Source organism: Monodon monoceros, unplaced genomic scaffold (assembly GCF_005190385.1).
Source record: "Monodon monoceros isolate NGI ecotype Baffin Bay Population unplaced genomic scaffold, NGI_Narwhal_1 Super_Scaffold_19, whole genome shotgun sequence".
Classification (NCBI taxonomy): domain Eukaryota; kingdom Metazoa; phylum Chordata; class Mammalia; order Artiodactyla; family Monodontidae; genus Monodon; species Monodon monoceros.
In genome coordinates this window covers 52,065,899-52,088,573 of record NW_021703775.1, presented here as the reverse complement: position 1 = coordinate 52,088,573, position 22,675 = coordinate 52,065,899, and the positions used below count along the sequence as shown (strand labels likewise).

Here is a 22,675-nt window from a genome sequence, read left to right as displayed (position 1 = left end):
TACTAAGTGGCCAAAATGAAACCATTGCAACGCAAAGGTTCAGGTGTCAAGCTTGGGAAGAAATGGCTTCTGTCATTTCTGGGGAGTATGGTTCCTTGATTTCTAGCTAAGGCAGCTCTGCTCTCTGGAGTCAGAGGATCCAGAAGCAAAGAAAGTAGAGGGAGGGGAGGGTTCCCCTTGCTTTTCAGCTTTTATATTGGGGGTCGTGGATGAGGTGGCCCTCTGGGAGAGCTTAGCCACCAGGGTGGGCTCCTGGCTTGACCAGGAACAGTAGCAGATCCCAGGACTGAGCCTAGATCCTCAGTCAAACGGGCACCCATGCCTGGAAAGTCATTACAGGAAGCCCCAAATGTCAGGAGGAAATGATTGTTACCTGTCCCAGATGGAAACTTTCCTCAACTTACTGGTTGAGAGACACTGTCAAAACATCTGACTCCTGCCAGAATGCTACAAGGGACTCTCTAGCAAACTTACAAGAAGAAAAGAAAAGATCTTAAAAAGGAACGAAACCAGCACATTTTACTCATTCCAAGAAATATGTCCCTCCCCTCCCACACCTCTTTCCCTCCGGTGAGTGGCTTCTTGTTGCTGACAGGTAACCCCCTATCGCTGTGTTCCTTAAAGACCATCAGCCATGTCTGATATCAGAGGACCCAGATGTAATTTAAAATACAGCCACACAAGCCTACAAGTTGAATTTCAGTCCAGAAGTGACAAGCAACAAATGGCATCTACTCATATTCCTCTGAAATGGCTTTGGGTGGAAGAAGGGGAGCCAAGCCAGTTAGTGTGAGTTTACTCAGGACCATGCGGAGATGGATGGGGGTGCAATATGGACAGATCTCCAGCTTGTTATAGCTGCTAACCATTGTCAAGAATTCGCTATCACCGTGGAATTCATTTAACCTCCTGTAGAAGCTGCCCTAAGTGACTGCCAAATTCCTGGAGTCCTGGCTACATGCCAGCCGTGCTATAAAAGCAAATCACGGACTCTCATTTGAGAAGAGCACTTTCTTTTTACTGACATATTTCCTCACCTTTTAAAAAATCTAGCACCTCTGCACCCATCTGTACAAACCTCTGTTTTTGCTTATCTCAGGGAAGTGCCTTGTGAGTGTGGGTTCAGTGGCATGAACTGAGATGGTGCTGAAGGACCCTTGGTTCCTGTCTGCTTGCTGGGTCAGAGGCCCAACAAATCCTCCTCTGTTCTTGGTGAGGACCTGTGTTCCACCATACCTGGCCCTCCAGGTATAGGAATAGAGAGTCCCCAGATGGTTTTTAAGACCCTCAGAACAAGAGCCTAGCCCTTAGAAGTTCTTCTTGCAAGTCCACCCAGTTGTTCATCCAGTGCTGAGTCTCTGCCGCTGAGGGATTTATAATGTGGTCATGGAGGTGTAACATACACACAGATGAAATTACAGTGGACGGTGCAAAATGGCTTATAACAGCCCAGCACTTGATCATTTAGGGCCTGGTGCTGTTTTTATTTGTCGTGTGATTTTTTTTCTAATTTACACCTTCTATAGAATGTGAGATGCTCCGAGATTTGAACTCGTCTTGATTCAACAAACATTTGTTGAGCCTCGCACTGTGCTGGGGATTGTGGGGTATAAATAGGACTAATGAGCACTTTGGGAATCTCACTGTTTACCAGGGCAGATTAATGCACAAGCTCCTTGGGATTATAATGCTATATGGTAAGCACTAGGGATACAGCACGAAGAGTAACTAACTGCCTAAGGAAGGGTTCCGTAGACGCAGCAGTATTTGACTTTGTTCTTGAAGAGTAAGAAGGCCATTCTAAGCCTCAGAGGAAGGAGACTAGAAAGTAGCAACCCTGGTGGAGGGGACAGTGCTCACAGGTGGAGAGTACGAAAAAGCATGTTGTGTTTGCAGGAGTTTGCTCTGGTTGGAGTGTGAGAGTGTCTGTGTGGTTTGGGGTTAGGGTTGGGGAGGGGTGAGGGATGAAGTTAAAGAGTTAGTTTGGGTACCACTTTAAGAAAGGTTGAGAACATGATGATGGAGAGACGGGACTTTATTATGTGGGTCATAGAGAGCCACTGAAATGGAGATAGAGAGTCATTTTTGAACAGTGTATGGGTCCTAGAAAGATCACTCCGGCCAACATAAAAGCTGGTTTGGAATAAGAAAGAACTTGAAAGCAGCAGGGCTCTTCATGGGTCTACCGTGGACCAACTTCTACCTAGAATTGTTCAGTTAGGAGCTAGTGAAGGCCTAAAGACGGAGAAGAGGGAACTGAATGGGTGTTCACTGACAGGTTCCTTCAACAAACATTTCTGGAGTGCCTCCCTGGGGATAGAATAAGGTACAAGGGTTTTAAAAGGCAATGTCACGATTTCCTGGTTTCCAGTTTCATTTTGAAGGTGAAGGGTATAGAATTGTTTGGCATACTTAATAGGTATTCAGCTGTGTGTGTGTGTGTGTGTGTGTGTGTGTGTGTGTGTGTGTGAGAGAGAGAGAGAGAGATACAGAGAGACAGAGAGAGACAGAGAGAGACAGAGAGAGAGAGCGATGGGTGGTTGGGTAGGTGGGTAGTGGCCTGGGAAGTGTAGAGGTTTGGGCCAAGGATATTGAGTTCCATTTTAGGCAGAATGGGTTAAAGATACTTTCAGAACATCCCCATGGAGAGCTCTAGTAGGCCCCTGAAAACCTGGGTGTGGGCCCTGGACCCACTGCAGTTATGCACTTGGGAGCTTTTGATGCATAATTGATAGTTGAAGTTGTGGACTTCAGTACAATCGCCTAGAACTGTATAAAACATGAAGAAAAAGTAGGCAGAGCCCTGGGGACTACTGACAATGAAAGAACAGGTGGAAAAAAAGAAGCCAGGGTCGGGGACTGAGAGACTGAGGGAAGTGTAAGGGAGAAAGCAGACAAAGGCAGCATCTCAGAAACCAGGTAAAGAAATGGTTAGAAAATAAACACAAGCTTAAACATGTAATTGGTATTTAATAGTTTATTGCCTGGAAATGAAAAACGCATAGCATATTACTTGTAAAATAAGTCTGAAGAAGACTTATTTTCTCCAGACGGGCACACCCTTTAATATATGAGTATAGATTAGTCTAGCAAAATAACAACTGAGCTTACGATGTAAACAATATCATTGTTGTTTTGTGGAACTACTCCTCTCTCCTCTCCAGGGATAAATGAATCCTATCAAATTTCTGCTCATCAGTCAAAATTTTACATTCAATTGAGTGTTCATTCTGAGTTTAAAATGATTCGGTGACTGTGAATGCTGAGAAAGTTGTGCTTTGGTAAATTGAAAATAATTTTTCTAAAGTGATGGGCTAATTTGAAATCTATATTCTTTTTCTTGTTTTGATTTTTGCAGCCTAAATTGTAAGATGTATTCCTCTGACTGTACCAGACAAAGTGTCCTCCTCCACTGGGGATATGGGGGGCTTCTAAAACCGTTCATTATGGGGCAGATGCTGGCACCCAGTAGGGCTCAGTGGATGCTTATTGAATGAATGGATGATGTCCTATTGTCCCTCCTAAATATTAATCCACATCTCAAAGGTGTCTGCATTCAACGAAATGAAAAAGAAAACATTTTGAAACTCATAACTGAGTAATTAAGGATTAAAGCTACTGCTCGCTCTTTCTCTTTCTTGTGGGGACAGTATTGTGCACAGAAAGCTGCCCTCTGAAATCCCATTATAGCCGCTGACTCTGTAAAAGCTTCTTGGAGAAAATCTTTTCTAAAGAATAAGCAATAGAACGTGGCCTTCGAATTCCCAGAGACTTGTGTTTTTCAGATTATTCAATATCTAGATTTAGTTTATTCTCTCGACAAATATTGATCGTCTGCTCTGTGCTAGGCACTGAGAAAATGCAGTGAATAAAACATTAGAAGATCCCATTGTCATGGAGCATACATTCTAGCTGGAGGAGACGGGCAATAACAAACAAGGTTATGATGTGTGCCAGTGGTGATGAGGGCTAAAGACACAACTAGAGCAGGGAGAGTGGGTGGGGAGGGATGGGGAAGGGCGGCTGTTTTAGGTGCGGTGGGTACAGAAGGACAGGTAAACTGAGACACAAGCTCAATTGCAGTCACCTTACAGCTCACCCTAACCAACAAAGGGCTGGGGTGAGGGCAGCATGTGTTTTGTGAATGCAAACATCAACCCAACCACAACCCCTTATTCCTGTAAACATTATGATATATAATTTAGACAATAGCTGTTAAAAATCAACTCTTTGATTGTAATGGTAAGACAATATTTGCAGGTGACTTTAAAATAAAATGACTTCCATTATTCAAGAGTCCAGAACGGCAGTCAGCTCTTAGAAGAGACTAGAATGACCTACTAGTGTTCCCTCTTTTTTTTTTATGGAGACTTCTGCTCCCCTGCTGAGACCATGTATTATATCTAGTTTCACATCAAAATGAATTTTTGCTAAGTTTGAAAACCGCCTGAAAATAGCAGTTAATATTGGAAAAGCTGACAGAATCTTGAAGTTTACTGGCATGATTGGTGCTGCTGTAATTATGTGCCTGAGTGTATACATGTCTACGTAAACACAGTGTGAAAACACACTTGATGTCCAGGACAGTGTATCAGTGTGTTTTCTTGCAGCTAAATGAGGGGAAGAGAGAAGGAGAGGGAGTTGATAGAATTTTTATAGCACTGTTAGGTGGTGTAGATGCTCCTAGTCTTTCTTACATCTATATAAACTTGTTTCTCAAATTATTTTCATGTTCAATACCTCGTTTTACCCTCACAACTTGCTCGGGCTCGGGGGTGGAAGGCAAGGGAGGCTTTGTTCTTCCCACTTCATGGGTGAGAAAACTCAGTGGGTCAGCTAAGATAACTTGAGTTTCTTATCTGAAAAAATGAGGAGGTTGGACTCACGTCATCTCCAGGGTCCCTTCTAGTTCAGCAGTTCTATGACACTATTTTTCTGATTTTCCTGAGGTGACACGGTGTTTTATGGTGGAGATCCCCTTTAAGTCCAGACCCCTTTCTGCCACACGGTTCCTTCTTCTTCAGACCCTTCACTGCGTGTTTAATCATGTGTAAAATGTAATGTCTGCCGTACAACGTTGTTGCGAAAACTGTTGAGGGGATTAAAGGGAAGGCTTGTGAAGCACCTAGCAAAGTGGTAGCTTTTATTATTTATTATCATCATCACTATTACTAATAAGAAGGCAATGTCGTGTAGTGGAAGGAGCATTGGCATTGGAGTCAGGTCAGTTTCCAGTCATTTACTGGTGTGTCATCTTGGCCAGTGATTCAACCTTTCTGAGCATTCTGTAACATGCAGCTGAGAATCTCTACCTTGTTGGGTTGTTTGAAGACTAAAGGAGAGAATGTATATAGAGCACTTATCCCAGTGTCTGCCACATCCCAGATGCTCAATAGACAGTTGGCAGGTATGAATGGTAAACCAATTTTCAAAAGAAACTGGGATAGGGACTTCCCTGGTGGCACAGTGGTTAAGAATCTGCCTGCCAATGGAGGGGACACGGGTTCAAGCCCTGGTCCGGGAAGATCCCACATGCTGTGGAGCAGCTAAGCCTGTGTGCCACAACTACTGAGCCTGCGCTCTAGAGCCCATGAGCCACAACTGTTGAAGCCCGTGCGCCTAGAGCCCATGCTCCGCAACAAGAGAAGCCACCGCAATGAGAAGCCCGCTCACTGCAACGAAGACCCAACACAGCCATAAATAAATAAAATAAATACATTTATTTAAAAAAAAACGGGGATATATTTTCATGATTCCCTCAAAACCTGAAGTGGTATTTCATAGAGGTGAAGTATAACCCTGAAATTAACAGAAGCATACAGTCATCTTTTAAACAAATAAAAGGAAAAAGAAGATTCTGAAGTTTAGTCATTCTGTGCACATCTACAAGGGAGAAGAAAAACTCACATGCACCTAGTAGTTAGCAAATGGTTGCTGTAGAGTTTCATGCCAGAGAGTCTTCTGAAATCCAGTATATACTTTATTCAAGTCCTCCCACTCTCCCCACTACAACAATCTGATAAGGTTGTGCAGTTTATTTAGAAAAGCTTGATTGCCCTGATTTTACCACTTCCTTTGAAAAGTAATCACTTGAATAACTTTGAGGAACTGTTTTACCATAATGATGACCCTTATGAAGGATTCAATGAAGTTGGAAATCAAGATCCTGTAGCTCTGTCTCTGGCAGCATGGTCACAGAAAAGGCTGGTGGCAGAACTGAAATGGATTGTGGTTACTTATCTCTGTGGAGGATTTCTTGGTACTGAATTTCCAGGGCACAATAAACTAACATTTACAGGCATCTGTGGCCACATGCTCTGGAGCTGTGTTGCAGATGTGTTGGCAGCTGCTAAGGAGTCGCAAGGTGGGTGGCACTGCCCTGGACCCATTATTCTAAAATCTAGTTGACGGTTTAAACCAGTGGACCCAAGAGAGGTATGTATTGTACAGAAAACCAGCGTTGAGTTCCATATTGTTTATTACATGCATTGTTTGAAAATGATAAAACATAGCAACTCACCATTTAAATGACTTTTTTTTTTCTTATTTGATGTATATCTGTCCTTGAAATTATTCTCACTGTGGATGCCCATGCTGTGTGGACGTCTAAAGACAAATGAGTTTTCTACCTGAGAGCAGTACAATTAAATGCTTTGACTAATGTCTGTTGTGTTTGGTTGCCTTCCAGTTTTAAAATGTGTGAATTTCCTTTTTAACGTTCTAGGGGAAAGCAATGGTATTCGCCCCACGCCGAGGGAATACTTTAAACCAGTTTTGCAATCTAGCTGAAAAAGCTGGTTTCTCTATCCAAAGACATGAAAATTATGATGAACACATTTCAAACTTCCACTCCAAGGTTAGTTTTCTGCTTGTGTTAGATAACACTTTAATCCGCATTGCATTTTGAAGAGATCATGGTCTTTTTGGCAGGTAACCTAAATATTTGATTAAAGGACTCCTTAGGTGTGCTGCTTCTGAACAGCTATTTGTATCTGATTATTTTGTGTGGCAAAGCCATCTTTTATCTTTGCATGTCTAGAAGGATTGTACAGAAACCATTCCTGTTTACTCCTTTCTCTGAAACTAACTAATCTCTTCATTCATAATAGACTAATTTGTAGGATACAGGGGAGGTGGCATAGAATGAATGATAAACAAGCATTTATATTTTAATGAAAAACCTTCAGCTTTTAAGTAGGTTAAATGCTTAGCTGCACTGAAATAAATAGAAGGTGAATGTCTAATTGTATCATGTTAGACTGTAAATCTTTATCTCTGCTTGCTTTATGGCTGGGTCAGTTGGCAGTTTGAGACTGTTAAATCGCACAGAATTTCACAGTTGTGGGGTTATATGTCAGATCGAGGCGCTACAAGATTTAGGTCAAAAGCACTTATCTGAGAGTGATTCTAAGCTTGCTTACATAAAGCAATGTTATCAGCCTTTTTATTATTTATAGGTATAGAGCAATATAGGACACTGAGAGGCCAGTGTTCCACCGAAAACTTTTTAGGAATCTCACGTTTGCTAATACATATCACAGTTACTAGAATAACATGTATTTCTTCTGTAATTTTGTGCGGTACAGAAAGCTCCCTTCTCTGAGCTAGTCTGACCTTGGCAACAGACTTTGACTTGTCAATTTTGCAAGTCGTGACCACAGAAAAGTAAAGCCTTGACCTTATTTTTCTCCTGGGAAAATGTGAATAGCATTCTTTATTACCCAGGACTATGATATAATGTAGAAGTGTGTTGACTTTTGAAAAATTATATGCAAAGTGGATCTGATCTTCTAAGCAATAAAAAGGAAATCTTCACTTTCTGGAAATGGGTTCATTTCTTTGGGTCTCCAGGTCTCCATTTAAGCTCCTGGGGGAAAAAAAATGATGCTTTGTGAACTGAAAGGGTTAAATCACTTCCTCTCACTGGTGGAATCGGGTCCTTTTGCTTACAATCAGAAAATAAAAACAGAATGGCATGTTATTCAAATCTTACCTGCCTCTAGAATGATGTTCTCCCTTTTTCAACTCCTCTCCAGAACAAAAGGAATGGCTTTGAGGGTTTTACCTGGTCAGGGAAGGGTCTCTCCTGGCCCCCTGGGCTCTTCTACACAAAGGGATGAAAACAGCCTTCTCTCCAGGGTGGGGCTAGAGCTACATGGATCAGCTGACAGCTGCTTCATGTCATGTCATTCACTTTCCCCCTGAAGGACAAATGCTTTTAGTTTCTCAGTCATAGCTCAGGAGAGCAAAGGTGAGGGTTTCTCCACCAGCAGAAAATGTCAGCATTGTGCCTGATACCCTCTGTCTCCTCCTGCAAGATCTGAAGTGTGTTGGGTCATGCCAGGCGTTCAAGTCCTTAGTAGCCACCTCTTCTTTGTCTAGGACTTTAGATTGTCAGCACCTAGTGGGCAGCAACCTCCTCTTTTTATTTCTGATGTTGTACACTACCCTGCTAAGCATGGCACGTTTTATAAATCACTAAACATGCCTCTTAGGTTTATACTGTGCACCATATCCACAGTACCCTGTAAATAATCAGAGTCATTGATTGGTCGCACAAAAATAAATTTCCATAATAACGAAGTGGCCTTAGTGTTTATCTCATCATAATTGCTTCAAAGTTCAGTTCCCCACCTTGCTGACACTGGACTAAGGAATAGTTCCCCCTCCTCTTTTGGTTCTTGTTGTGACAGGTGAGAGTTGCATTTTGTTCTCAGGAAGTAGAACCCTAGGGGAATATTCTGCAGGCTTGGGGTACCCTACCTAGATGGTATAAACGAGCACCCATGATGTATATTTTTCATGATGCGGGCAATTTCATCTGGCTTGTTGTCCTCCCGCGTGTAGCCAAAGAATGCCTCTTGTCCCTTCTGTACCAGAAGCACAGAATGCCCGGCTTTTCTGCTCCAGCAGCGGGTTTAACCGTGTGCTGACTGGACGGAGAGGGGCCCCGAGGACCCAACTCTGGCTCGCACAGGGAGGTCTCCTTTGCAAGAGGACGATGCCCGGAGAGCATCTCTACCAGAGTCCGGACACAGAGCCGCGGGCCCGGCTGCAGAGAGTGGGGAGCGTCCCTGGTCCTCGCCGGGCCCAACTGCTCATCACGGGGGCGCGGGGACGGAGACCGAAGCCAGCACCGCGGTCCCCTCCGGCCCCTGCCCGCCTCCCGCCCGCGCGCCCGGGGCTCCGGGGATGCGCAGGGGCCGGCGCGGCTGCCGGGATCCTCCACCCTGGCCGCTTTTGTTTGCCGCGTGCTGAGAGCCGGGGCTTAAAAGTTTTCCATCTTGAGCGGCAATCAGCTTTCTTCCTCTCCATCCCTGGCCAAACCCCCATGGTCCCAGGGACGAGCCTGCTCCCAAATGGAGGAGCAGCGTCTTCCTTCAGGCGGCGTGTTATCCTCTTAGCCCTACTGTGTTGGAATAGGGCGTAACCAGCTGGAGGACTGTAAGACGCCTGATAATGCCGCTCTTTTCCGCTGTCCCGTCTTAATCTTGTTACACAAATGGTTGTGAAGAGATTCATGAATTTTAATTTTGCCCTCTGCATTAGTGCCTCACGTCACTCATACACAGCTGCCTTCTATGCCGAGTTTTTCACCCCTCCTCTTACAACAGGGGAAAAAAATTAGTTACAATCTTGGCAGTAGTGCAAGGTTGAAAAAAAAAAAAAAAAAAAAACTGCAGATTTAGGCAACCACCCATGAAGCTGATTAACAGTCATGATCAGGAGGAACAGCTTTGCCTCTTAAACTTTTCACCTCTCATTGTTAACTGTGAAATTTTATTTCCGTTAAAAAGCAAGCCTGTAATCAAAACGGCGCCATTCTGCACTTTTCTGCCAGTGCTTTTGTGAAATTGTGCCCACACCATGCAGCCACTGTGCCCAGAAGCCAGGCAGCCAGAGGTGTAGCGTGTTTTTAAAATATTCCCTTTCTGTTCGTCCAGGCAACGGGGAGAAAAGAACACACTTCCCTCTCCCACCTAACCTCTTGGTCTCCTCCAGGCTAGGAATCAAATGCATTGCCCCGATGTTAGGGCTCAAAACCCTTAGGATATTAAGATAGCCAATTGTTTAGCAAGCTAGAGACTTGACTTAGAGATTACAGCTGGCTTAAAATGAGTTGATAAAAATATTCTCAATCATGCAAATATTCTTTGAAATATAATTTTACATGCCATAGTTTTCTTTTCCTTTTTTTTCTTTAACTTTTGCAAAACCACGCATGTGTTTGTTTTCTGTATTTTTGTGTTTAGCCATGAAAATAGGCTCGGGCTCGGCTGTGAAGTCAGTACATTGTGTTAAAAGCACGGCCATATTGCACTTCTGCTTATCTATTCAAAATGCCACATTACAAGTGGCTGGTTTGTATAATCTGTGTGGTGTGCTGTTGATAATTGTGGATACTGTAAAGGGTAAACAGTCTGAACTTCACTCCCGCTGCTGCTGTTCCGCACTGTGGCGAGGCTGAGCATGTTACATCCAATTATGAAGTAAAGCATAATGCCACTAATAGCAGCTATATAATACAGTTCAGTCCTCAAAGACCCTGTTTTAACCTATGAAATTGGAAAATTGTTTTATTCACAATTTACTTTTTGTTTGTTTTTTTTCAAGGTGCTTTTTTATTTCTTAAAATTATAATTATTAATTGGGCCAAGAAGTACAGCCTGGGTACATGGAATTATTCTTAAACCACATAACGTTCCCCCATCGAAGCCAGTATTTCCTAACAGCTTTGTGTGTGTTCAAGTACCCTCACGTAACAGCCTGCATTCGGAAATGATCTGGTGCTGGGGTGTAGGGCTGCCTTTGAGGGTTGTCGGCTCTCTCCTATAGCTGGAAGGACTCACAGTCAACATGGGGCTGGCCCCTGGCCTCTTTTGGCAAGGAAGCCTCTGCTTTGGCCTCCAGAGGTCAGCATAGAATCCAAGGTAAAAGTGATTTCTAACCCATATTTACCGAAGAATTATTTATCCCACATATTACCTCAGGGACTTTATAAAGAGCTCATTTGAGTCTCTGTATATTAGTGCATTGTGAGTGAGTAGGTCAGCTGACTCACACTGAGTAATCAACTTTCCCTTATCCCCAATCCCAGAGGAAGAATTTAGCTAGCTTGGCCCCCTCTTCCCTCTGTAAAATATTTCAGTGAGCTCCTTCTATCACTAGGGCAACTGGCAACAGAGGTATTTACAGTCGGTAGTCCCGGTTATAGTGGGTTTGGTTTGGGAAGTTTAGGAAGCCACTTCTGGGGCATTTTAAAAAATTAGATTAAATCGAGAGATGTTGACAGATGTGTGTTTAGGAGTAACACTGTCGTTACTTTGGTGGCAACAAAAATTCATGAGCATCTTTCTAAATAGACAACTAACCATCTGTAAAAAGGGCAGAACGCCATCAAAGAAAACAGAATGAGTGACTTCAGCGATTGTACCACCATCAGTTCTTAGGAAAATGGATTCGAAAGTAGAGACTGCATTGGCTTTATGTTTCCCAGAGGAAAAGGAAAAGTAGGATCACTGCTGCTGTCCTTAATAGTGAGGGCATGTCACAATTTGGGAATATGATTTAGAAGAAACATGCACTTTAGAAAGATTCAAGTTAACGTGCCCCAGACCTACGAATGCAGGAAAGTGTCATGCTGGAGCCATTTATTTAGATCCAGGGGAGGGCGGGGTGGGATGTTTGTCTGATCTGAAACAATAAAGGAATGGGTTCCATGTATAATTAAAAGAAATATTTATTTCTGATCCTTATAAATCCAAAAATAAATTCACAATTGGCTCCAAAACACCAGCTTCCAAAATAGCAATTTTGTCTTTATAGATAGCAATGTATTATTTGCTAGAATAAATATAAATACGATTCTGAAAATTATTCTAGCTGAATGAGGAAAAGTGTACTTTAGATTTGAGAACTCCGACTGGACTTTTAAGTCTATCATGGGAAGGCTCTCAGAACTCCACCTGAATAGTACCGAAGCTTTTGCTGCTCCTTTTGTTGGAATCTGTTTTCCTCCTCGGAGAAAACAATGTTTGAATTACTTATCATTAATACTGAAACCCCTAGGAAGCAGCTGGAGAGCCTCTGAAATGTCTTAGGCCCCACCAGTCTGTCCCTTGTGCCCAGGTCTCCAAATGATCTGAAACGCCTGCCGGCCTGATTCCTGGGGCACTGGCAGGGGGCAGAGAGATCCAGGAGCAGAAACTTCGACGCCCAATGGCTGGTCTGGTGAAGATGAGCAAGCCCCCAGCTCTCCCTGTGCCGAAGTACCTCGGAGTCCACAAAGTCATAAAAGCATCCTGGCTATTTATGAAAAAACACCCTACCCCTCACCAAAAAAAAAATCCCAACTTGATACATAGTATTGTCTTGTCACTGCCACTGAGGACCACTTTGAGTTGCTTTTTTGTGCTTTATTTTTCCAGAACAATATACTTAGGTAAGAAGTCTTCCTTCTACTCAACTTTAAAACTGATTGGTGAAAATTCCTAATTGGAGTCTCCTTACCCTTTTTTCCTCTATTATTCTTTTTCAGTTGAAAAAGGAAAACCAGGATATATATGAAGAAAACCTTCATTACCCACTTCTGCTTATTTTAACCAAAGATGAATAGAAGATTAAGCTGCTCGAAAGACAAAGAAAACATCCAGTGCACAGGCAGTATTTTCACAAAAACAGAAATCTGTAACGGGTATAATATGCAGTAAGCCGTTGGCTCCCTGAGATTTTCAAGCCCCCAGGACATGGGCCCCAACTGCCTTTGCAACATTCCATGTGTGGGTTCCGGGGTCCACCTGTCCTCACCCACGTTGACTCCCCAGCCGTCCTGCTTGTTGCTCTTCCTGCACCAAACTTTTTTTTTCTTTTCTTTTTCTTTTTTTTTTTGGCGGTACGCGGGCCTCTCACTGTTGTGGCCTCTCCCGTTGTGGAGCACAGGCTCCTGACGCGCAGGCTCAGCGGCCATGGCTCACGGGCCCAGCCGCTCCGCGGCATGTGGGATCTTCCCGGACCAGGGCACGAACCCGTGTCCCCTACGTTGGCAGGCGGACTCTCAACCACTGCGCCACCAGGGAAGCCCTGCACCAAACTTTTGTCTTTAACTATGTATAAGCGGCCTATGTGAGATTTGAATTGGGCTTGAGAGCCACCCAAATATTTTTCCCTCTCATTGAGACAGAATTTCTTTTGGTGATTCCCACCCCACCCCCACCCCCCTTTAGAAAATATCTTGGTCTTTGTTCTATTTTAGTGGTGGTCATTTTTCATCTGCCAACCCAGCAAACATGATGATTCTTTCCTGGTTAAAAAAAAGAAAGAAAGAAAGCAAATCTTTCAGATCACCCTCAAATTAATTGTATTAAATCTGCCATCTCTGTTTTGCTGTCTCTCTCTCTCACCCATTCTCCTTTTTTATTTTAAACAGGATGTTTTTTTTCCCTATAGATGTATAAGAAACGACTACATCAGCCCAAAGCCTCATAAACTGACCGTTTGTCCTCTGGACACAATAGCATGGCCAGCCCTCTGCTCCTCCTCTCCAATTATGTGTGATTAGTCTCAATGCGTTGTGTCAAGGAGGAGGAGTGTGCTGAGTGCTTATTATCTGTTTAGGTACAAGAAGAGCACATTTAGGCTCTGACTATGGATGAAAAGTGAGCCTTTATCAGGGCTCAAATCTACTGCCGTTCTCCAGGCCTCTTTCAAAAGAGGTCCTTTCCAGGGAAATTTTGAATAAATGGTTGATAAAACGAGATGGCAACCAGGGCGAGTTTTTAAAAACTCAATCACACAATTATCTGATTGAAAGTAAGTATATATAGTCCTATGCAGCAATGCAAGTGTATGGTAAACATTTAATATGTGCTACCTAGGATTAAGAGAGAATGACTTTTCTGCAGGGAGCCCAAGCCTCTCCTTGCCTGGTTCATCCCGGAGATGCTCTAATGCCTTTTGTGGAAATTCAGATGTTTATCTGTAAGGAATCATCTGTGTCCACTTTCACAGTAATGTCATTAGTAGGTTAGCTATATATCCTCCTATCTTTAGTAGAGGCAAAGCGTGTATTTGGCGTGGTACAATTAAAGTGATAGGTGGGAGACTGGGGGCGAATCCTTTTGCATGTTAAGCAAACTTAGCCGTCATAAAAACAGCGACTCTCAGATGTCTTCTCTGCTCACTTCTATCATCAAACAAATTTTTCACCATCAGTTTGCATGTTCTTGTATTCACCACTTTTTCTGCTCCATTAGAGCACCTAGATGGATCTCTGAAGGCATAGGTCAAGTCGCAGTTAGATCATACATTTCTTTCTCACAAAAACTTGAATTGCAATGCCAAGTGATGGGCTAACGTCACAATAACAGCAATTTATTCCTCTTTGGGTAAAACAGCAGTCTATTCTCAGTGCTAGATAAAGACCAGGGCAATGCAAACCAGCCATTTAGCTGAGTAGTTCAGCTAGTGGCAGCTCTCCTTTGGCGACTGTATAGGTTGCACACTGGCTTCCTATTTTCTTGTTTAAAAAATCAGAATTCGGAATGTTTTAAAAGGCAACACAGGTAGTTCCGTTTAGACTGGTGAAAACGCAGAGAAATGACTTCTTCCTGCAACTAAATCTGCCAGACAAAGAAAACCCATCCCTGCAGTAGCATCTAAGATCACCTGTTCTTATTTTTTCTTGTAAAATATAGAGCATCAGAATCATGAGAATAGTTCCATTTTTTTCTCATGAAAATACATGAATTGGCGAGAATTCAGTTTACATTTGTGTGTTGTGGGTGTAGAAATCCAGTGTTTATATTTTGCCGGAAGAAATTGTATTTTAAAAAGTAAATTAGTAGTGTGTTTTTTCTTAATATCTGAGAATAGTGTGTACAGTTACCTAAGCTGGAGACAGGGTATAAGAATTGAGCTGTGCTACCAAAAGACATTGAGTAAAGAAATATGTTCATTGTGACTAAAACCTAGAGAATCTTTTGTAAAATGTTAAGGGTTTCATAGATTTGCTCTTTATGGGACCCTTACCTGGAGATGTCACTAGTCCAGGCTCTTTGGAAGTTTGTAAGAAGCTAATGTTGTATATTATTGAATAGTTTAAAAGTGTTTTTATTTTCTCAAATTTTGGCAAAGTGCCGATATTGAGAGGGGAAAAAATTATAGCTGCTTTAGAAAGTTTAACCACTTACATTTCTTTTGAACTTTATGGTTAAGAATTGTTTCTCTGCATCGGTATTGGGTTGCATAATTGCAGTTGAAATGCCCCATTTCATAATTGTCTGTGTAATTGTGCCTGTGTTTGTTTCAAAACAAAGCCTGTCTGAAATCATAAGAATTATTACTGTATTCCTGTTTCCTGTGTACCTGTATCTTCTGAGAAAACTCACAAATCTCTTTTGTCATACTAAATAGATTTGGTTGGGTGTGAGAATGTTTCTAATATCGCCCATGGTCAGTTCTAATGTGGTGATATGAACAGCCACATACAAGTTGGTTATAAGAAATATATTTTATTTTATAGCAAGACATATGCTGTGAATTGGGATAAAAGTGCTAGAAAAGACTACCTAAGAGGTTGATGCTATTTTGTATAAATTGTGTATTTTGTTGGCTTTTTGACTGAGCACGAAAATGTAACTTCCATTAGGGTAGGGTAATTTAGGTGCTCTGTATTCAGCAGAAAACTTGTCGGGCCATAAAAGCTTTTCTGGCTGGTTCCTCTGGTGTTTTCAGAGAAGAGCTGCCCGCCCCTTGCTGTTTTTCCCTTTGGCTTCAGTATGGGCTGAATTTACCACTGCATACCTGTTGAATCAATTTGGGGGATCTAGCAGTTAACTGAGTGAATGGAAGGATTAGTGGCCTTTTGGAGCCCTATTTCAACAGCCAGGTGTCTTTCCTAAACTAGTTAACTGCTTTTGACAGTTGAAGAACCTGGTTTTAATACCACAGGCAGGAGATTGTTGACGTAGCGGGGTTTTTGTGTTTTTTTTTTTTTCTCTCTACTATCAAAGTGGGGCATACCTTCTTCTCCTAAGGGTTAGGCTTCTTCTTTTTTAATAGGAATGGACTGTCCCCTTCCCTCAACACAGCTTCCGTGGGGCTTTTGTGCTTAGTCAGCATTTGACTTGTTTCCAGTCTATGCCAAGCAATTGGGTGGCATTGTCCAGCAGTGGACTCGGGGGAGGGGGCAGAATGCTTACGCAGGGGAGGGAGTCATGTGTACGTAGATACACACACATAGACACACTCACAGGGAAGATAAGGCTGTTTAGACCCTCAATCTGCTTCCAGATTCCAGGTACACTCCCCACCCCAGATCAAAGTCTCCTGAGTTCAGACTGTATGAAATGTCAAAATTAGGCTGAGTGTATCCCAGAGAGGAAAGATTGATCTGAAAGTCAGACTGGGTCTCCTTAGACACTGAATTTAGACAGTGGGCAAATATGTTTTCCTGAGTGGACTATTTCCAAATTAGGAAGCAGCCCGTTGGTGTTTAACAAACCATTAAGCCTGAAATGCCACGTTTAATTCTCAGATTTCATTTTACCCAGAAACCTTACTGCCCAGACTGTGACTAAATGCTCACTCTGTTCTCTGCCCTGGACGTCTGTTCATTTGGAGTCTATCTTTTGCCTTTTTTGTCCCCCTGACTTTTCAATTAATACATTTTTTAATAGATAAAACAGATCATACTGTGACTTTTAAAATGTCAACAAGCTTGTAGACAGAAATGTAATGAAACGGCTAATAGGAGATTCAATAGTTAATAGAGGGCCTGAAGTGTGAGCAAATACAGTAGCTGTATATTGGAAACTGTGCAAGTGAAGATGGCTTTAGTATTGCAAACTGAGGAAGAAAATTGTTTTTAATTAGCACCTTCGTAAGAACTGCTGATTAATACTGTTTTGTTTGGTGAAAAGCTTTCAGCTGAGTAATTTGTACAGCCATTACAACAGTGTTGTTAGAGCGGGACTCCTGTTGTTAAACACAAACAGCAGACGATAATGGTGGAAGATGAGTTTGTCATGTAACAATTTACCTTATTGAAAAAAGCTTTATATTAAACCCAGTACAGTCGGTACCAGCAGAAATCACATATTTTACATCCTCCCAAAATTGCAGTGTGCCATGCTTATATTTTTTTTTCAGGGACTAGAAGCAGATTTTATATCATTTATAAAATTATATACACAATTTAAAGGTGGTGTAGCATGGACAGACCACTTTCTCAGCAGCAGCTTGCATCGGAGCGGTAAAGTGGCGGGGTATTCAAACACTTTCTAACTATACAGAGCAGGTTGGAAAATGGAATCCTAATTAAATAATGTTAGATGTAAATTTGCATTGGGACTGGATGTAGGGAAATAAGAATTAGTGTTTCTGCCTTAGGTGGGTTTATCACACATAGGATCTTTAAAAACAAAAACCTCTTTCGCAAGGAAAGTTTAATTAACATTTTCTCTTTTTTTTTTTTGGAGGTGTTTTTAACCGACCAAGGAAAAGAGTACACATTCAGTGAGACCTGACCAGGGAATAAGAGGCTGATCTCAGTGAACTCCCATCAAATGGATATTGCCCTAGCCAGAGGCATGGGAACTTTTCTTTCCTTTTTAAATAAAATGCAGTACTAAAGCATATTTGCATTAAAATATTACACAGACCAAGGCTGGTAAGAACTGTAAATTATTGGAGTGGCGTAATAGAGCATGAGATTTTTTTTTTTTTTTTTTTTTAGACAGGCCTTCGGGGTAATAACGAGGGTTGAGGCTCACGACAGTGCCAAATAAGCTTTAGACAGCATAATAGTCTGCAAAGAAAGCCACAGAGCACTAATGTGAAGGAAGAGCTGTCCACCACATGCAGCAAAAATCGCCAAAGGTCATTTTATGGTAGCAATTGTGACATAAAATTGGTGGTCATGCTACATGCCTAATACTCAGCACAGCTTTATAAATGATGGGCCCCTAGCGACGGCTGTCATTAAGTGCTTTCATCGTAATAAACTTTAAACTGTTGGCTTTATGAATCGCCAGCTAGCTTCAGCTGTTCGTTGGATGGAGCTTGCAGTGCCTTAAGTGTGACAAGACCTATTAGGAATTGCAACCATGTTTCAAGCGTACTTGGCTTCCCCACTCCCGGGGTGATTGCTGCCTATTAAACGGCGTCTGGGAAGATTTTCCTCCAGCAATCTCTGATCAAGAGCTTTTTTGGGCTTTGACCTGCATTTCCTTCAAGACTTTCTCTGAGGAGTTTTATAAGAGCAAAACTCCAGAGGATTTATAGCCACTTCTGATTAATACCTTTCCAGTTTTTCTAGCAACTCTCCCACTGCTGCACAGAGAAAAGCTTTCATTGTTCCTGAGATGCTTATTTGTGACCTTTTCTCTGCTTCCTGATTCCCTCTAACGTGTTCTCTGAGTGAAATCCTCGGGGTGGAACCAAGGCAGTCGGTGAAGTTGTTACAGCTGGAGAGACAGAGGAGGAAAGAGGGAGGCTTTTATATTTTTAAAGAATTACATGCAGGGCAGTCTGGCCCCGCCCATTTAAAATACCCGCTGTTACGTCACGGGCCGCTGCCATACCAAAAGCATCCTTAATGAGCCCTCAGTGTAAACCGAGCCGACACGTAAAGATTTCATGATTCGAATTACACTTTCAGTAACCTTTAGCATAGGAAGTCTTTTAGTTTCCATAAATCTTACAGTGGCTTACCGTCTGTCCTACTGATGTGAATAATAGATGTTTGGGGAAATCGCTCTTTAAAAACCCAGGGTATTTAATTTACAAGGGCTAAATACGTATTTCAGACTTACTCAGCAAGAACTTTAATTACTTCTTGTTGATTTTTCTAACTTGGAGGTCGCCCCCCCCACTTCAGTTTTCTTCTGCTTGACTCAGGTTTTAGAGATGGTAAACGCTTTCAATGTCTAAGTCCCTGCCTTAATACTCTTATTAGTCTTTTAAGCTAAGTAATGTCCTCCAGATAGTTACGGGAATGTCTCAGGTGTGGACCATTACACAATTAAATTAGCAAACCTCAGAGGGATTGGATTAGGACTCAGCACTCAGCAGGGAACACCTGGGGATGCTAGGACCGAGCTGGGTTTCTGAAGAGCAGGGCTCTGGCCATGAATAAATAGTGAGGGTCGGCCCGCTAGGTAGCCTCAGTGAAAAACTTGTCTTACCAGGTAAAGTATTGCAGGCTAAACTATTTTTTCCTGGGAGTAGGTTTCTGTGGCCGTCGGAGCGAACAGGAAAACCATCAGCCAATGTGGCAAGCTGAAGGGAAAACAAGAGTTGGAGGACTCGTGGCTTTTCACGTACAAAGGCATCCGCCCATCCCTCCCCGCGAGCCAGCCAGGGATGGACAAGTGCATTTGGAGGCTGCTGCCCAGGTGCAAGGGGTGGGGGCAGGGCGGGCTGCAGAATGCCCCAGAACAAAGGCGCCTCCAGGGGCCCGTGCAGAGGTCACCTGCTGCCTCCAGGGCAGATTAAGGAGGACTGGAGAGGGCATTCGGAGGAAATGGTGCTGTTTTTCTTTCGGAAATCAATTCGTCCCACGCTTAATAGGACATTTTGCCCTCCCTCCTTGGGAGTCCTGGGCAATGTGCTTCCAGGTCTCTCCAAATCAAGTTCGGAAAGAGGTGGCCCCTTGGCCTGCCCGAGCTCCTTCAAACAGCCTGTGCCCACCCCACCCCCCAAGAATCTCTCCTGCTCTCAGCCAGGTCTCACTTCCCTTTTCTCCCTCCTTTGGGCTCTCCCGCCCCTCTCTACCCAGGCTCCTTTCATAAGGAGGCTGAAAGTGGAACTTTCCCTCACTCCCTTACTTTGAGTTTTCTTTTTTCCCAGTGACCTGGGCTGCACTTTGCCCCCACTCCCTGGCTGCCAATCTCCTCAGGGTTCGGGCCTCTCTCTTGCCATTCTTGCGGGCTCCCCCTCCTTGAGAGCTCCGGGAGGCCCAGCCTTCCAGAATCCGATCTCCTTCCAACACTGCAGACCCCCTGTGGAGGAAGGAAGAGGCTTCCTCCGAATGAATGGCCGGTAAGGAGGTTTTTAATTTGTCTGGAGCTACAAGAAAAAGGCCTCCGAGCCGTGGCCCTCCCTCACCTCGTTTGGAAGCCCCCCCCTGCCTTCCCGGTGGGCACTGTCACCGCTCCATCCCAGGCAGGTCCACCAGCAGAATGGGGCGGAGGGGTCTGAAGATACTGGTTTGTTGTGTGAGAATCGCCTCCACAATTTAGAAGAAGGGCTTTGTCAGATTGCATTTTTTTTATTGTTTGCTGGCTACTGATGTGAGAAATTTGGAACTTGAGCAGTTTCTGTCACACAGGGTCAGAAAATGAGCTCAGCCCATCCCGATCTTGATTTGCAATCGGCCTTCTGATGGCCGAGCTCTCCTTGAGCTTGGGGGAAATGTCACTATGCTGCCCCCAACATGGAAGACGGTACATTTAAAAGCTTTGCCCACCTGACCTGTGGTTTCACCTCCAGGTGCATTAGCCTTCATTTCCTTCATGGGCTTTATTTTTAGGAGCAGAGGCCACAGCCCTGATTGGCCTATGTTTTGAGTGGAAGGCACAGGCTCTGTGTCTTTTTTCTTGGCCAAACCACTTATGTGAGCAGCATCTGAGGATGCCAGGAGAGAGCAGAACGAAGCAGCTCCCAGCTCCCAAGTTGCCCCATGTCTTTCCTCTCTGCCCAGCTTCTCCTGCTCAGCCCACTTCAGGCCCCGGGAGACCACCTTCTGGCTGGGTGACAGAGATCTAAGGGGTTCCAGCCTGCCTTCCCCTGGCTGTCAGTGTTTTGGCCTCACCTCACAGCCAGGCTACTTCTAGCCCCTACTTTTGTTACCTAACACAGGTTCATGTACTCCATGCAGTGAGACCGAACAATACCGAAACATCAGAGTTTGGAGCAAAGAAAGGTTTATTGCGGGGCCATGCAAGGAAAACATACCCCCAAAAAACCTGAACTCCCCCAAGGGTTTCAGCAAAGAATTTTTAAAGGCAAGGTGAGGGAGGGGCGTGTTGGTTGTTGCACACTTCTTGCTGTCATAATCTTGGTGCAGGAATGCTGTGTAGGTCAGGTCATGATGTTCCTGTAAACCTCGGACAAGACAAATGTTATTCTCTGTTCTGCAACTTTTTAATCTCTTTATGAATGGAGAAGTGTTATACCCTTAAAGGTATACCTTGAGAATGGGCTAGCCGGTATATTTCAGGCTATAGGCAACGTTCTTAACTGGAAGCAAAAGCAATAGAATACAAAGGTTAAAGTAAAAGAAAGAGATCTAATATGGAGTCAGATTTGTTCTTCCCTATACACTTACAGCCTCCCTCCCCCACCCCCAGCCGACTAGATAAACCATAGAGTGGTTTCAGTAATCTCAATATGAATATGATACTGAAGGAGTTTATCTGACTCTTCCCTTATGATTGAAAAAAAAAATGGCAGCAATATTTTGCAGCTGTTCCCATCAAGAAATGGAGTCTATTTCTCCATCCTTTGGTTTGGAACTTGATTTGGCTTACTTTGGCCAATGAGATGTCAGTAAACATGAGTACAAACAGAGGTTTGAAAATCACTTGCACACTGAGGTTTGCTCTCTCTTGATGCCTTTGGAACCAGCTACCATGTGAAAAAGCCCAGGCTATCCTGCTAGACACTGGAGATGTGTGGCCCACTCATCCCCATCATTCCAGCCATGTGAGTGAAGGCATCCAGGACCAAACAGTCTCTGGCAGACCCAGCTGATGACTATAGCATGTGAGCGAGCGAGGTGAGTTGGCATAAAAACTGCCCAGTTGAGTCCAGCCCAAATGGCCTACTCACAGAATCATGAGCTAATAAATGGTGGTTTCAAGCAACTAAGTTTTGGGGCAGTTTGTTACACAGCAATAGATAACTGATACAATCTTGATGTTTTCTCTCTGAGGTACTTTTCTGCATCCTTAAGTGTACCTTGAAGTACCAAAACTTTTGAGATAATGCATTGCCTAAAATGTATTGAGTTACATAGTGACTAATACTGTAAAAAAACAAAAATAGGATTCAGGTCCCACAGGCCTCACTCACCCTTCAGAAAACCAGCCTATTGCAAAGGTGGATCACTCGCAGGCTCCTAGCAGAAGACACAAGAGAAAATGGGCTATGGGAGGAAGTACAATGGACTCAGAATAACTAGATTCTAGCCTGGGCTCCCCCCAGTAACAAACTGGTCATTTTAGGCAAACTACTTAATCTTTCTGGACATGTGTTTCCTCCTCTTTGAACTAGATAATTTAATTTCCCATTTCATGCTAAATTCTGAAGCAGTCAAGATAAAAACATTCCATTATCAATCAGGGCCAGAGATTTTGATCACCTCAGGGAATAGGAATTCTCTGATACTACCAAGAGAGCTGTCCCACATTATCGTGGCCCTAGAAAATACTTAGTACTTCTCAGGAGACTTTCTCCTATGAGGTTCTAGAACGACCTTGATGTTTCACCTTGCTCTGCCCCAGGCTGAATGCTAGGGAGCTGCCTCAGGTACCCACTTTAGGGGAAGAGGAACAGTGGGGAACTGAGCACCTCCATGTTTATTCACTAATAAATGTATTTTTGTGTGCTGTCACCCTGTTAGCTGCTGGGGATCTAATAGTGAATAAGACCCTGTGACATGCTGGGGCCTAGT

The 22,675-nt window shown here is 43.3% G+C and overlaps 1 protein-coding gene across 2 annotated transcripts in view; it reads left to right on the top strand.

Annotated features, from left to right (window-relative positions):
* CAMKMT (calmodulin-lysine N-methyltransferase) overlaps positions 1 to 17,690 on the top strand; it is a 389,523-nt gene extending 371,833 nt beyond the window's left edge. Inside the window, exons 10-12 of one of the 2 annotated variants that reach the window (XR_003794865.1) lie at positions 6,725 to 6,856; positions 12,539 to 13,809; positions 17,478 to 17,690. Coding sequence is in view for 1 of the 2 variants with exons in the window: in XM_029231722.1 (XP_029087555.1) it covers positions 6,725 to 6,856; positions 12,539 to 12,616 (210 nt within the window). In the remaining variant the exon portion in view is untranslated. Of the gene's footprint in view, positions 1 to 6,724; positions 6,857 to 12,538; positions 15,550 to 17,477 lie in introns of those variants that run through there. The other variant, XM_029231722.1, reaches the window with a different exon arrangement.
* The last annotated feature ends 4,985 nt before the right edge of the window (positions 17,691 to 22,675 follow it).